At 32.9% G+C, this 13,091-nt stretch overlaps 3 protein-coding genes across 3 annotated transcripts; 1 reads left to right on the top strand and 2 right to left on the bottom strand.

Annotated features, from left to right (window-relative positions):
- Positions 1-749: 749 nt before the first annotated feature.
- On the bottom strand, positions 750-1,436 carry LOC134686605 (uncharacterized). The gene has a single exon (XM_063546278.1). The coding sequence runs from the start codon at positions 1,434-1,436 to the stop codon at positions 750-752; it is 687 nt and encodes a 228-aa protein (XP_063402348.1).
- Positions 1,437-1,494: 58 nt separating this feature from the next.
- Positions 1,495-4,699, bottom strand: LOC134686602 (uncharacterized). Its single transcript, XM_063546275.1, has 2 exons — positions 4,087-4,699; positions 1,495-1,829 (listed from the first exon to the last, which is right to left on the bottom strand). The coding sequence occupies exons 1-2, from the start codon at positions 4,697-4,699 to the stop codon at positions 1,495-1,497; spliced, it is 948 nt and encodes a 315-aa protein (XP_063402345.1).
- Positions 4,700-8,819: 4,120 nt separating this feature from the next.
- Positions 8,820-10,214, top strand: LOC134686599 (uncharacterized). The gene has a single exon (XM_063546271.1). It carries the CDS (start codon positions 8,820-8,822, stop codon positions 10,212-10,214), a length of 1,395 nt encoding a protein of 464 aa, XP_063402341.1.
- Positions 10,215-13,091: the final 2,877 nt, after the last annotated feature.

Raw genomic sequence — 13,091 nt, 5'->3', positions numbered from 1 at the left:
CATTTAAAAGACTGACCAGTGATAAAAAATGCAATGAATGACCATTGCTCAGATTATATGAAAAATTATATTAAAAAAAAAAAAAAAAAAAATATATGAGCTGAGAAATCCCCCAAGTGGTAAGATTTTAAGTGAGGTGGAATTCAAAAGGGGGTATAAAGGGAGCCTTCAAGTCGCATGTGCTGAAAAAGTATTAGAGAGAGAGAGAGAGAGAAACAAAATGAATATATACAAATATGATGCACAAAACATAACTGTAAAGTTTGAATGTATCTAGAAAAATAAAACAGCAACTCGTCACATGGCTGAATATTAAGAAAATTATAAGGTTCACATGTGTTTCTTTTCACATTCCAAGCAGGCTCTAAATTGAAATACGCGTTTTTTGGCAAAAAACTCAATGACACAAGTTCTGTAAACACAGTGAAATATAAATCCAACATGTATCAGGTGAAAACAGCAACTCTTCGAACGGCTGAATATTCTATGAAATCGGTAAATTCGAATTCAAATAATTGTCACTATATAGATAAGACTTAAAGTTAAAATACATTGTTTCTTCTGCTAAACGTACAAATATAAGTCCAAGTGTATCGCAAGACAAACAGCAACTCTTCGTATGGCTGAATACTTCATAACAAGTATAGTAATTCGCATAAAAGTTCTGTAATGGTCAACAAGTTCACATTAAAGTTCATTGTCCTTGGTAATCCATTCAAGTTCGATAATGTCCACATATCAAATATCACTCAGGTATTTTTAGACAATGTCAAAGACTTCTGTGCTTTTCGAATAGTGTCATTGGAAATACGAATATAACGACAATAACTGTCTGATGTCCACCGACCAAGTGTTTTGATAAGATGATCTTGAATATTAACGGATCCTGCCGATGTACTGGCACCAATTCTAAAGGAATGACCATTGTATAAGCTTGAGTTGTACCCACAAATATCTAGTACATGTCTTAGACTTCTGATGAAAAAGTCCCGGTCTAAAGCGTTACCATTCTCTTTGACAAACAATGGATCTGAAAAACAAAAAGATGCTTCTCTACCCTTCCTGATTGCAATATACTTTTGGACAGCAGAGAAAGGACAAATGGAATGATCGGATTTGTGAAGCTGTATACTGACACCTTTACGAAAAGGATCTGTTTTTGAGGTTTTAAGGTGTGAAATAGCATAAGAATCGAGAATCTCAACATCCGTTACACTTAGATTTACAGTAAAATCAAAATGTTTTGAAACTGTAAATTCACCACATCTAAGAAATCCAAAAAAGGCTACTGTACAGGCCGTTTCTAACATACAATCAGTAAAGGTAGAGAAAACACCTGCTCTAAGAGAATTGCAAATTCTCCCAAGTACCTGAAAAGTAATAGGAAGACGTGGTTTTGAATTATGCTCTCCTTGTATACGTTTGATGGCGCGCATTATCATATTGAGTCTAAGGAGTGTCGATTCATTTGTATAATCAAATGGATGGTCACAGTTACTTTGGATATAATAAAAACCGAATTCCACATAAATACAATTTAATGGTTGTATGTAAAAGTCTCAAGTTTTTGTAACAATGTGCGACAAAATAAATCAAAATATCCTCAGAAATCGGAGGCATAGGTTTACCTAACCAGACAACCCCGTTATTAGCCAGAAATGCAGTATAAGCTCGATATCCAACTTTATACGTCTGAGATGTTCTAGTTGATAACACATGTCGCCATAAATCCGATACTGTAGACTTTAATGCCACATTACTCGTGAGACTGGCGGGCACTTGTGAGGTACTTTGTCCGCTAAAGGTGCAAGTATCTTGAACCGCTCTAGCTGTAAACGAGAAAGAGAGTCACTGATATTATTCTGAACTCCAGGAACGTGTTCGGCGCGAAAACAAAAATTATTTATACAGGCATACAAAGTAAGAGTTCTCATAAGTTTCATTATCAATAAACATCTGGAACGGCCTTTATTAACAATATATACGGTGGCTTCATTGTCACATCGAAATAAAATTCTTTTAGTTGTCCATGAATGACCCCATAAGATGGCTGCAACGACTATAGGATAGAGTTCTAGAAAAGCCATGGAAAATTTCTTTTCGCATGGAGAATTTAAATCATCCGGCCAAGGAGAACAAAACCATTTTCCCTTGAAATAGCCACCATAACCAATGGTAGAAGCCGCATCTGTATATAGTTCGATATCCCTAACACTAGTATAGTCAGAATCATAAAACATATTAATGCCATTCCAGTTTACCAAAAACGAGTACCAAAAACGCAAATCGGTACGACATTCATCGGTCAAATATATTTTGTCTTTGAGATCCTTGACAGTTGTTGATAAATATATTAGGTATGAGACAAAAGAACGACCCGGAATTATAACCCGCATAGCAAAATTTAAATGCCCTAACAATTGTAGAAGTTCACGTTTAGTACAAGATTGTCTGTTTAAAAACTTCTTGATAAATTCACTTATGCGACTTGTTTTATCTAAAGGCAAGCGGGTCTCCATCTTTTCCGTATCAAGTATAATACCCAAATATTCGATAACTGTACAAGGGCCTACAACCTTGTGTTTAGCCAGTGGAATATTAAGTCTTTTAAAAAGAGTAAGCATTAATGCCATAGTTCTCTCTGCGCAAGAATCAGGTTTATCTATAGTCGAGAAATCGTCTAAAAGATGAAATATATATTCAATTTTGTAGATATTAGTAGCAATCCAACAAATCGCTCTGGATAAGTTATCGAAAATAATTGGCGAGCTTCTACAATCAAACGCTAATCTATTAAAGAAAAAGTATTCTTTACACCATTTAATGCAAAATAAATGCCACTGGTCCTTTCTTATACCTAATTGTTTGAAAGCGGCCTCTATATCGAACTTTGAACACAATGAAAAACGACCTAATTTTCGTATAACTTTGATCACATCATCTATTCTGACATACGTCATTGAACAATCTTCCTTACTGATCAAGTCGTTAATACTACAATTATCATCATCGTCATGTGGGGCTGATAAATCCAATATAAGACACTTTTTTCCCGGAGTACTTTCCGACAGCAAGTCCCAAAGGGCTGACTCGATAATAGTTAAACGGTGGAATTTTATACGGACCTGACAAGAAACCTTTTTCACATTCTTTGTTAATAAGTTCCCGCACAGATAAAGGTTGAGAGCGAGCAGAAAAGTTATTCTTACATTCAAGTGTCGGTAAATCAGTACATTTAATCATAGTGTCAAAACCCTCGTTAATACCACTACAAAGATAATTAACAAAATTTATATCTGGATGCGTTTGCAATAAATCACGTAACAAGTTAACATTGATAGGTGAATTTTGATAACAGGAATTGTTACTAGTCATTTTGTATTTTCGTTGATTGTAGTCGACCCTCTAGAAGATTTGTTCCTTTTAGTATCTTTGTTGCAGTTAAAGGCGGAATGAAAAGCAAAACAAGAACTGCAAATATGAGTTAAAGAACAACCCGGTCTGGCACACCCCCTTGCCGTGTTATAGTTATTGCAGACCTCTTTCCCATCGTGCAAAACTCGTGTTCTGCCCCTCCTATCGACGCGATCGGAAGATGGTCTATTCCTCGGATAAGTACTACGTTCTACTGATTGAGAAGAAAGAGGGCAAAAATTTCTTCCGTGATCAATAGCGTAACAAAGTCTACAAACTTCTGGCCTTGCATGAGGTGCTAAAAGCGTAAGAATGTCATTGTCTTTAACTCCCCAGTCAAATTTAACTTTGAAATCGCGAAGTGCAGTTGCAGCTTTGGCAGCAAAAAGCTTATGATATTCGTAAAATTTTTCACCGTAGCTAGATTCAATTTGTAAAATGTTAGCTAAGTAACAATCTAATTCTTCATTGCGTTGATGAAAAACCCTACACATGACGCGTTTATATTTGCCAAAAGCGCAAACGAACTCTTTAATAGTGAGTGTTCTATGTAGCCGGATATCCTTTTACCTGGCAAATTAATTTCAAGACCACTGCTAGTAAGTAAAGTACTAGCTGCCTGAACGGATTCGTAATCTTTCATAAGTAATCCGGCTAAATTAACGTCCCTACCTTCAATAATTTGCTTTTTAAGCGCTGGTGAAATTATATCCAAAAAAGGAACAGATGATGACGGCACTCCGTTAATAGTAGCTGTAGATGTGTTAAGGGTGGGATTTATCCCGCAATCGCTTTCACTAGGAGAAACACCGTACCATTTGTATAATGAAAACACATGCTCATCTGCTGTGTGCACTTGTTGAAATCTATTTCGTCTTGTATCTTGTATATTCCCGGAAAAATCCGCTGATAAAGAAGTATTAGAATTATTCCTATTGGTGTTAGAATTCATTGAATCCCTTAATCCTATAACAACTTCTGTTAAATTTCCGATCAAAAGTGGAAGCTCATTAGACGAATTACTGGTCACATTAGGTAAAGTTGGCGAGACTTCCTGGTCTTCATTTGACAATTGTTCAGGTTCGGAAACTGATTTGAGATTATCAAAATAAATTTGTTGTAACACTGTTTTACTTAATTTTGAAGTAATGTTTATTCCAATATGTGTCAGTTCTTCCTTGAACTTCTTAACTGTCCAAGACGAACAGTCACTTTCTTGTCTGCTGATTTCAATTGAATCCGGAGAAAACCGACTTGTAGATTTCCTTTTTCTCCGAGAAGCCATAATGTTAAGTGATCCGTAAAAACATTCAAGAGTTAAAAACTAAACTTTGCATATATTTTTGGTAAGACAAGAACTGCTAACGAAACTGATCAAAAGAAGAAGACAGCGTTATCTATCAAAATAATTTCAATAATGATTATTTTAACGCCTATGGTCTGACCGCTATCTGACTGCTAGGCTATAAAATCTCGACGAGACACAGAAACAAAAACAATCACCCGAAAGTCGTTATGGATCATTAAGAGAAGAACTTCTCAAACAAGCAATAAAATGCAGCTGTCGAAACAATTATAAACCAAATTATATGCTATATATTCAAATAATTTAACAATTAATTTCATAAAAAAAGAGCTATTTGCCAAAGTAATAAAAAGAATAACTAATCAAAGAATTCAAATATCGAAAAATATTCAACTCGTGACCGAAGAACACTGATAAATAACTCATGCGCTACGCGCATTCGTGAATTAATGTGTTGTTCGGTCGCTCGTTGAATATTTTTCTCTATTCAAATTCTTCGATTAGTTATTCTATAACTAATACCAATGCCACCAAGTTCAAATCTGTATTTCATTTGATTTGGGTAAAAATCTGATGAAGTTTAGGTGCGTTTTTTTTATGTGTCTTATAAAAGAAAACACACATTCAAGTCGTACGATAACTAAAAACCAACCAAAACTTAAATAGGACACTTACATGACTTAATTTCAGATATCAATATGAAAACAATTTAGAATAGTGGACAATGGCATTAAGATAATACATTACCACAAAACAACACATAAAATATTTGTAGAAATTAAGGCATTCAGAGAATACGAAAAAAAAAAGTTCTAGAATATTTATTGTTTCCATGGAAACGACTTCTTTTACATATAAATATTCATCAAAACACTAGTTTTTTTGTCATCAATTTAGATATTCAGTTCCGGAAGAACAAAATAGAATACAATATTGTGGTGGAACACATTTACAACATTCCTATTGCCAATGAAAACAATTAGAATGTTGGTTGATTTTCCATATTTTTCTGATTTTGCATAATTTACGATAATACATGCCGAATTTAAACATGCTGTATTTTGGAAACCAGTTGAGATATCATCATAAAATTTTGTATTCATGGTTAGCACATTAGTAGCATTGCAAAAATGCAAAAAACTGAAAATGTATATAAATCTCATCTGGACCCATTTTCTCAGTCACCAATGGTCACGGTCACATTTTTGTATGATTAGAATTTTTGAACTTACCAAACACAAGTTGTTTCCTTTTTCCTTTTTCAATATTCAAATTTTTAAATTTCCACAGATTTTTTTTTCCCCTTAAATTTTTGTTTCCCAAATTTTTTTTCCCCTCAAAATCTTTTTCCTCAAAATTTTTTTTCTCAAATTTTTTTTTTCACAAATTTTTTTTTCCTCAAAATTTTTTTCCTAATTTTTTTTTTTTTCGTTTTCTTTTTCTTTTTCTATTTCCTTATTTGATTTTCATTTCCTTATTTGGTTTCTTTTTCCTTATTCGATTTTCATTTCCTTATTCGGTTTCTTTTTCCTTATTAGGTTTCTTTTTCCGTATTCGATTTATTTTTCCTTATTCGGTTTCTTTTTCCTTATTCGATTTTCATTTCCATATTCAGTTTCTTTTTCCTTATTCGATTTATTTTTTCGTATTCGATTTCTTTTTCCCTATTTGGTTTCTTTTTCCTTTTACAATTTTCATTTCCCTATTCGATTTTCATTTCCGTATTCGATTTTCATTTCCTTATTAGGTTTCTTTTTCCTTATTCGATTTTCATTTTCATTTCCATATTCAGGTTCTTTTTCCTTTTTCGGTTTCTTTTTCCTTATTCTGTTTCTATTTCCTTATTCGATTTTCATTTCCCTAATCGATTTTCATTTCCTTATTCGATTTTCATTACCTTATTCGATTTTCATTTCCTTATTCTGTTTCTTTTTCCTGATTCTGTTTCTTTTTCCATTTCGATTTTCATTCCTTATTCGATTTTCATTTTCTTATTCAGTTTTTCCTGATTCGGTTTCTATTTTTTATTCGATTTTCATTTCCTTATTCGGCTTCCTTTTCCTTATTCAGTTTCTATTTTCTTATTCGGCTTCTATTTCCTCATTCGATTTTCATTTCCTTGTCCGGTTTCTATTTCCTTATTCAGTTTCTATTTCCTTATAAAATTTTCATTTCCTTATTCGGTTCCTTTTTCAATATTCGTTTTCTTTTTCCTTCTTCAGTTTCTATTTCCTAAATCGAAAAAGGAAATGAAAATCGAATAAGGAAATAGAAATTGGATAAGGGAAAAGAAACCGAATAAGGAATGAAAATCGAAATAAGGAAAAAGACACTGAATAAGGAAATGAAAATCGAATAAGAAAATGGAAACGGAATAAGGAAATGAAAATCAAATAACTAAAAAGAAAACGAATAAGGAAATGAAAATCAAATAAGGAAATGAAAATCGAATAAGGAATTCGAAATAGAAACCGAATGAGGAAAAAGAAACTGAAAAAGGAAATGAAATCGAATTTGGAAGAGGAAACCGAATTAGGAAATGAAAATCGAATAAGGAAATAGAAAACGAATAAAGAAAAAGAAACTGAATGAGGAAATGAAAATTGAATAAGGAAAAAGAAACCGGATAAGGAAACAAAAATCGAATAAGGAAATAGAAACCGAATAAAGAAAAAGAAACCAAATAAGGAAACGAAAAAAATTATTTGAGGAAAAAAATATGAGGAAAAAATTTTGAGGAAAAACTTTTTGTGACAAAACTTTAAGAATTGTGAAAAAAAAATTGGAGGGGAAAAAAATCAGTTTGGACTAAGGAAACCGAATAAGGAAATGAAAATCAAATAAGGAAATAGAAACCGAAAAAGGAAAAGAAAATCGAAAAAGGAAATGAAAATATAATAAGGAAACGAAAATCAAATAAGAGAACAGAAACCGAATAAGGAAACAAAAAAAGGAATAAGGAAATGAAAATCGAATATTGAAAAAGGAATCGAATAAGGAAAAAGAAACCGAATAAGGAAATGCAAATCGAATAAGGAAATGCAAATCGAATAAGGAAATAGAAACCAAATAAGGAAAAAGAAACTGAATAAGGAAATGAAAATCGAATAAGGAAAAAGAAACCGAATAAGGAAATGAAAATCGAATAAGGAAATAGAAAATAAATAAGAAACGAAAAAAAATTAGGAAAAAAATTTTGAGAAAAAAAAATTGTGAAAAAAAATTTTGAGGGGAAAAAAATATTCAGTTTGGACGTAATATTTTTCAAAATTCGAATATCGAAAAAGAAAAAAGGAAAAAGGAAACAACTTGTGTCTGGTGTACAATTTACTGAATCTTGTATCAGTTTAAACACTATCAAAATAATCTAATTTGGGGAAACTACCTGTTTTTTGGGGTTTAGGAATTTTCGAGAACACCCTCTGTAGTACATTTAATGGCACCGTTTCGAAACTTTCGTATGTTTTAAATGCAATGAGTAAAACATAGACACATTACAAACATTATGCTGATCACATGTTTCAATAGTTATTAAAGGTACCAGAACTATAATTTAATATGCAAGACGCGCGTCTCGTCTACATAAGACTCATCAGTTACATTCAGATCAAAATAGTTATAAAGCCAAACAAGTACAGAGTTGACGAGCATTGAAGGCTCAAAATTCCAAAAGTTTTGACAAATACGGCTAAGGTAATCTATTCCTTGGATAAAAAATCTTGTGTTTTTTTTTCATTAAATTCAAAGTTTTGTATCAATATCTGTTTTGACATATTCATTACTTTTTCAGATGGCTGTTTCAAATGTTATACTATGTGGGATTTGTGATGCTCAACATGTTTCAAACGTTGCCAATTACTGGTGTCCTGAATGTGACGAAGGACTGTGCACGACTTGCAAAACTTATCACAGTTTGTCGAAAGCTTCCAGACAACATGGGATCATTTCCATGGACGACTATAAGAAACTTCCAGCTGAAATTTGTAAAATTGAACAGAATTGCAGAGCGCATGACCGGAAATTCCAAATGTTTTGTCCACGTCATGATCAACTTTGTTGTCTAATTTGCATATCCGAAAACCACAAAGAGTGCACCGGAATGTTTCCTATTGACGAATCCATCAAGTCTTCGAGAACTTCCACTTTGTTTGACAGCTTGGAGATGTCTCTTAAAGATATTCAGGACAACATTGAAAGAGTAGTTAAGGACCGGGAAGACAATCTTGTTGAATTAAAGCAACAGCATTTAAAAAGCTTAAATGATATAAAAGACACAAGACAAAAAATAAACTCCCGCTTAGATGAATTAGAGAAACACATGATAGACAACTTGAAAACAACTGAAACACAACTTAAACTCAAAATTGAAACCCTCCTAAAAAAGCTATCCGAAAAAAAGAACGAGATCGAGATTTTGAAGACAAATCTAATGTCCGTAAAACAACATGGATCCGATCTTCAGGCTTTCATTGGTAGTAGAATGTTAGAAAGGGACGTCGCTGAGGAGATAAAATACGTAAAAAACATATCAATAGATGATGGATTTAGCCAATTAGGTCTGAAATGCCAGATAGACGATAAGATTATAGACATACTATCAAAAATTACTGGCTTTGGATCAATAAAAATTGAAAAAAGTAAATCGCCAATCGTCATTGGCGACGTTCATCAAAAGCAGGCTCAGATTTTCAAGGCAGTTCAACCACGTAGTAAATCTATTGATGACATTACTGCATCATTAATAGGAGATGTCAAGGTTCCAGCAGGACATAAGTTAACATGTATAACAGGATTGTCAGTCTTTCCTGATGGAAGGATAATATTTGCGGACTGTCAGTACAATAAGAGATTAATTATTGTACAAAGTGATGGAAATTTAGATACTGAAATACCTCTCCATCCTCTAAAACCGTTTGATGTTACATGCATTGATGACAAAACGGTAGCTGTTACAATTTTTAACTTCAATAAAATACAAATCATAGACACAATGACCAAACAAGTTACCAAAACATTCAACACAGGCTCTGGTCGAGGTATTACATACAGACAGGGACAGATTATATACTGTGAAAAAGGGAAAGGGATCGTATGGATCCAACTGTCAAACTATAAAATACGTAAACTTGCATTTGTCAAGGATTGCACCATACAAAACGAGTGTAGTTACATAGCAACCTCAAGTGAGATTCTTTACTATACGGAAAATGATTCTACGGTAAAATGCTACAGTGTAAGTGGAGACAAACTTTGGGAATACAAGAACGAATCAATTATGAGTGGTCCTACTGGAATAGCTGTTGATCAACACGGCATCGTTTACGTGATTTCGAATAACAAACGTGTCGTGGTGATATCAGCAGATGGTGAAAACAGCAGAACATTACTCACTGCAAAAGATGGAATTCAGGAATCATTCGGAATTTATTTTCATACTAACAAACTGTATGTCGTGTCCAGCAATGGGGTCCTCCTCAAATTTGACATGGCATAATAAATATCCAAGTTCATCTTAAAAAGTGAAAATTGTCTTCTTTATGGGGAAAAAATAGAATTGTTTATATGGTATACAGAAAATGAATGGTAAATACCTATATTATTAATTGATATACGAGATTAACGTTTATATTCCCTCTATTTGAACTATCGAACATGGACCCCAAAATAGTTGTGATTAAATTAATATATTTTGCCTTCCAAAGTGTTTTTTTAAGTCAATTGACAATGTTCAAAGCTTTTTTTTTATTAATAAAATTTGATTGTACTTACAATATTAGTTGGAAATATCCTTCCGGAAAATACTCCTGAAGTAGATGGTACTGATCTATTGAAATGTTTAAGGTTGTCTGAAGGATGTTTGCTGCTCAGTTTCAAAATAAATAACTTTCCATAAAACTAGTATATATTGATAGGGATGCATTGAGGATTAAAAAAATCCAAAATAATATACGGGTCAATGTGCTTGTTTTCGAGATATTAGCCATTGAAATTTTGGCGGGAAAATATTCTCTCGTGATTTTTCATAGCTTTATCATTGACCAGTTAAAGTTCTCAAAAACTATAGAGAAATAAATAAAATTTTATAAAACTTTTACAAACAGCTTATAATCATACATGTAAAAGATTTTGAAAAGAAAAATGGGGGTTCATGGGCAAATTTTTTTAAGGCATTCCTATGGATAAAACCAGGGGATTTCGAAAATCTGACAAAAATTCCAAAACATGACAAGCAAACATCCTTAACAACCAACTGAAGCATAAACATATCAAACAGAGGGATTATTAAAAATATCATTCGTTGAAAATAAGGGATTCCTCTTGTGTTTAATATGGTTATACTGGTTAGAGCAGTTTAAAAACAACAAACATAAAATATTTCCTGTCTGCATGATTTTTCAGCTGTGAAACAAACTTTGTCTTAATAAAGGAAATAGAAAATTCAAAGGGCCTCAATTTACTCGTATAGCATTTATCATGGATGGTTTTAAATAAAAAATATATAATAAGTCAAACATTTCACCCTTTCATTGTTAATTTCTTCTTACATTGAAGGGATACTAGCTTTCAAATTCATGTTCACCGACTCACTCATCCCCTGACCTTGGACAGTGATGTAACAGTACACCATTTTTAACAAGAGTGCACACGCTGAAATGTCTCGCATTCTTTTTTAACCATTGTTATTAGGTTGATAGTCCTAAATATAAAGCTTTACTACAACTATCACATAAACTTTTCAATAAAATGAGGTCAAGATCATAAAAACAGACAAGAAATAGATGTACACCTTATATTCATTCAACACACTAAATATTGTTGACCTATAGCTTATAGACTTAATCAAGAAAGCTAAACATTCATTTGACTAATGAACCATGCAAATGAGGTCAAGGTCAAAATTTAAGGAACCTTGCTAGATAGACATGTAAAGCTTATAATCCTTCCATACAACAAATTTAGTTGACCTATTGCTTATAGTTTAAGAAAAACAGTCCAAAACACAAAATTTTTAAACTGAACAGTGAAAATGATGTCACGGTAAAAAAACAACCTGCGAGACTGAAATGTACATCATAAAATATTATGATACACCAAATTTAGTTGACCTTTTGCATATCGTATTAAAAAAAAAACCAAAACTCAAAAACTTAACTTTGACCACTGAGTCATGAAAATGAGATCAAGGTAAGATGACACCTGCCAGTTGGACATGTACACCATACAATCATCCCATACACCAAATATATAACTATTGCATACAGTATAAGAAAAACAGACCAAAACACAAAAACCTAACTATAACCACTAAACCTTGAAAATGAGGTCAAGGTCAGATGACACCTGCCAGTTGGACATGTACATCTTGCAATCCTTCCATACACCAAATAGACTATGTCTATTGTTTATAGTATCCAAGATATGGATTTGACCACCAAAACTTAACCATGTTCACTGATCCGTGAAATGTGGTCGAGGTCAAGTGAAAACTGTCTGGCGGGGATAAAGACCTAATTGCAAGGTACACATATACCAACTATACTTATCCTGTTACTCATAATAAGAAAGAAATTAACATTACAAAAATTCTTAACATTTTTTTCAAGTCGTCACTGAACCATGAAAATGAGGTCAAGGACAATGGATATGTGACAGACGGAAACTTCGTAATATAAGGCATCTATATACAATGTATGAAGCATCCAGGTCTTCCTCATTCAAAAATATAAAGCTTTTAAGAAGTTAGTTAACGCTGCCGCCGCTGGATCACTATCCCTATGTCGAGCTTTCTGCAACTAAAGTCACGGGCAGACAAAAACTGTACTAGTGATTTCGAATCCAGCACGTCTGCAACGATATAAACTGACAGTGCTGAAAGTTGCAGTATACAGCAACAACCACCCAATTAAACGATTCTGTCGTTTGCATTTTAAATAGCCGGTATTTTATTTCAGTAAAAATGAGTTTTGGAATTTTTGAAAATACTGCGCGATATTTTTTTCATCTTCCAATATACGACTTGCATATTCACAGAATAGCATTAAGTTTTGTGTTTTCTACTCGTATGGCGAAAAATACATTGCGTTTATATCTATTGTCCATAAGGCTAGAGGCTTATGACATGAATCACTTATTTTTCGTAATGCTTTTGGTCGATACCAATTGTGACTCCAAGGGAAGTTCTTAGAAAGCAATGAAGTCATAAAATCGCCAATAGCTATGTGCTATCATATTGCCATTTTGTGCTTGGGTGATAGACACTCAATCTTGAATATTTTGTTTGTATTGATTTAAACATGTACTAATAGTTATAAAAGGTACCAAGCTTATAATTTGATACACCAGACGCGTGTTTCGTCTAAATAAGACGCTC

Source organism: Mytilus trossulus, chromosome 10 (assembly GCF_036588685.1).
Source record: "Mytilus trossulus isolate FHL-02 chromosome 10, PNRI_Mtr1.1.1.hap1, whole genome shotgun sequence".
Classification (NCBI taxonomy): domain Eukaryota; kingdom Metazoa; phylum Mollusca; class Bivalvia; order Mytilida; family Mytilidae; genus Mytilus; species Mytilus trossulus.
This window is presented reverse-complemented; position numbering and strand designations above follow the sequence as displayed.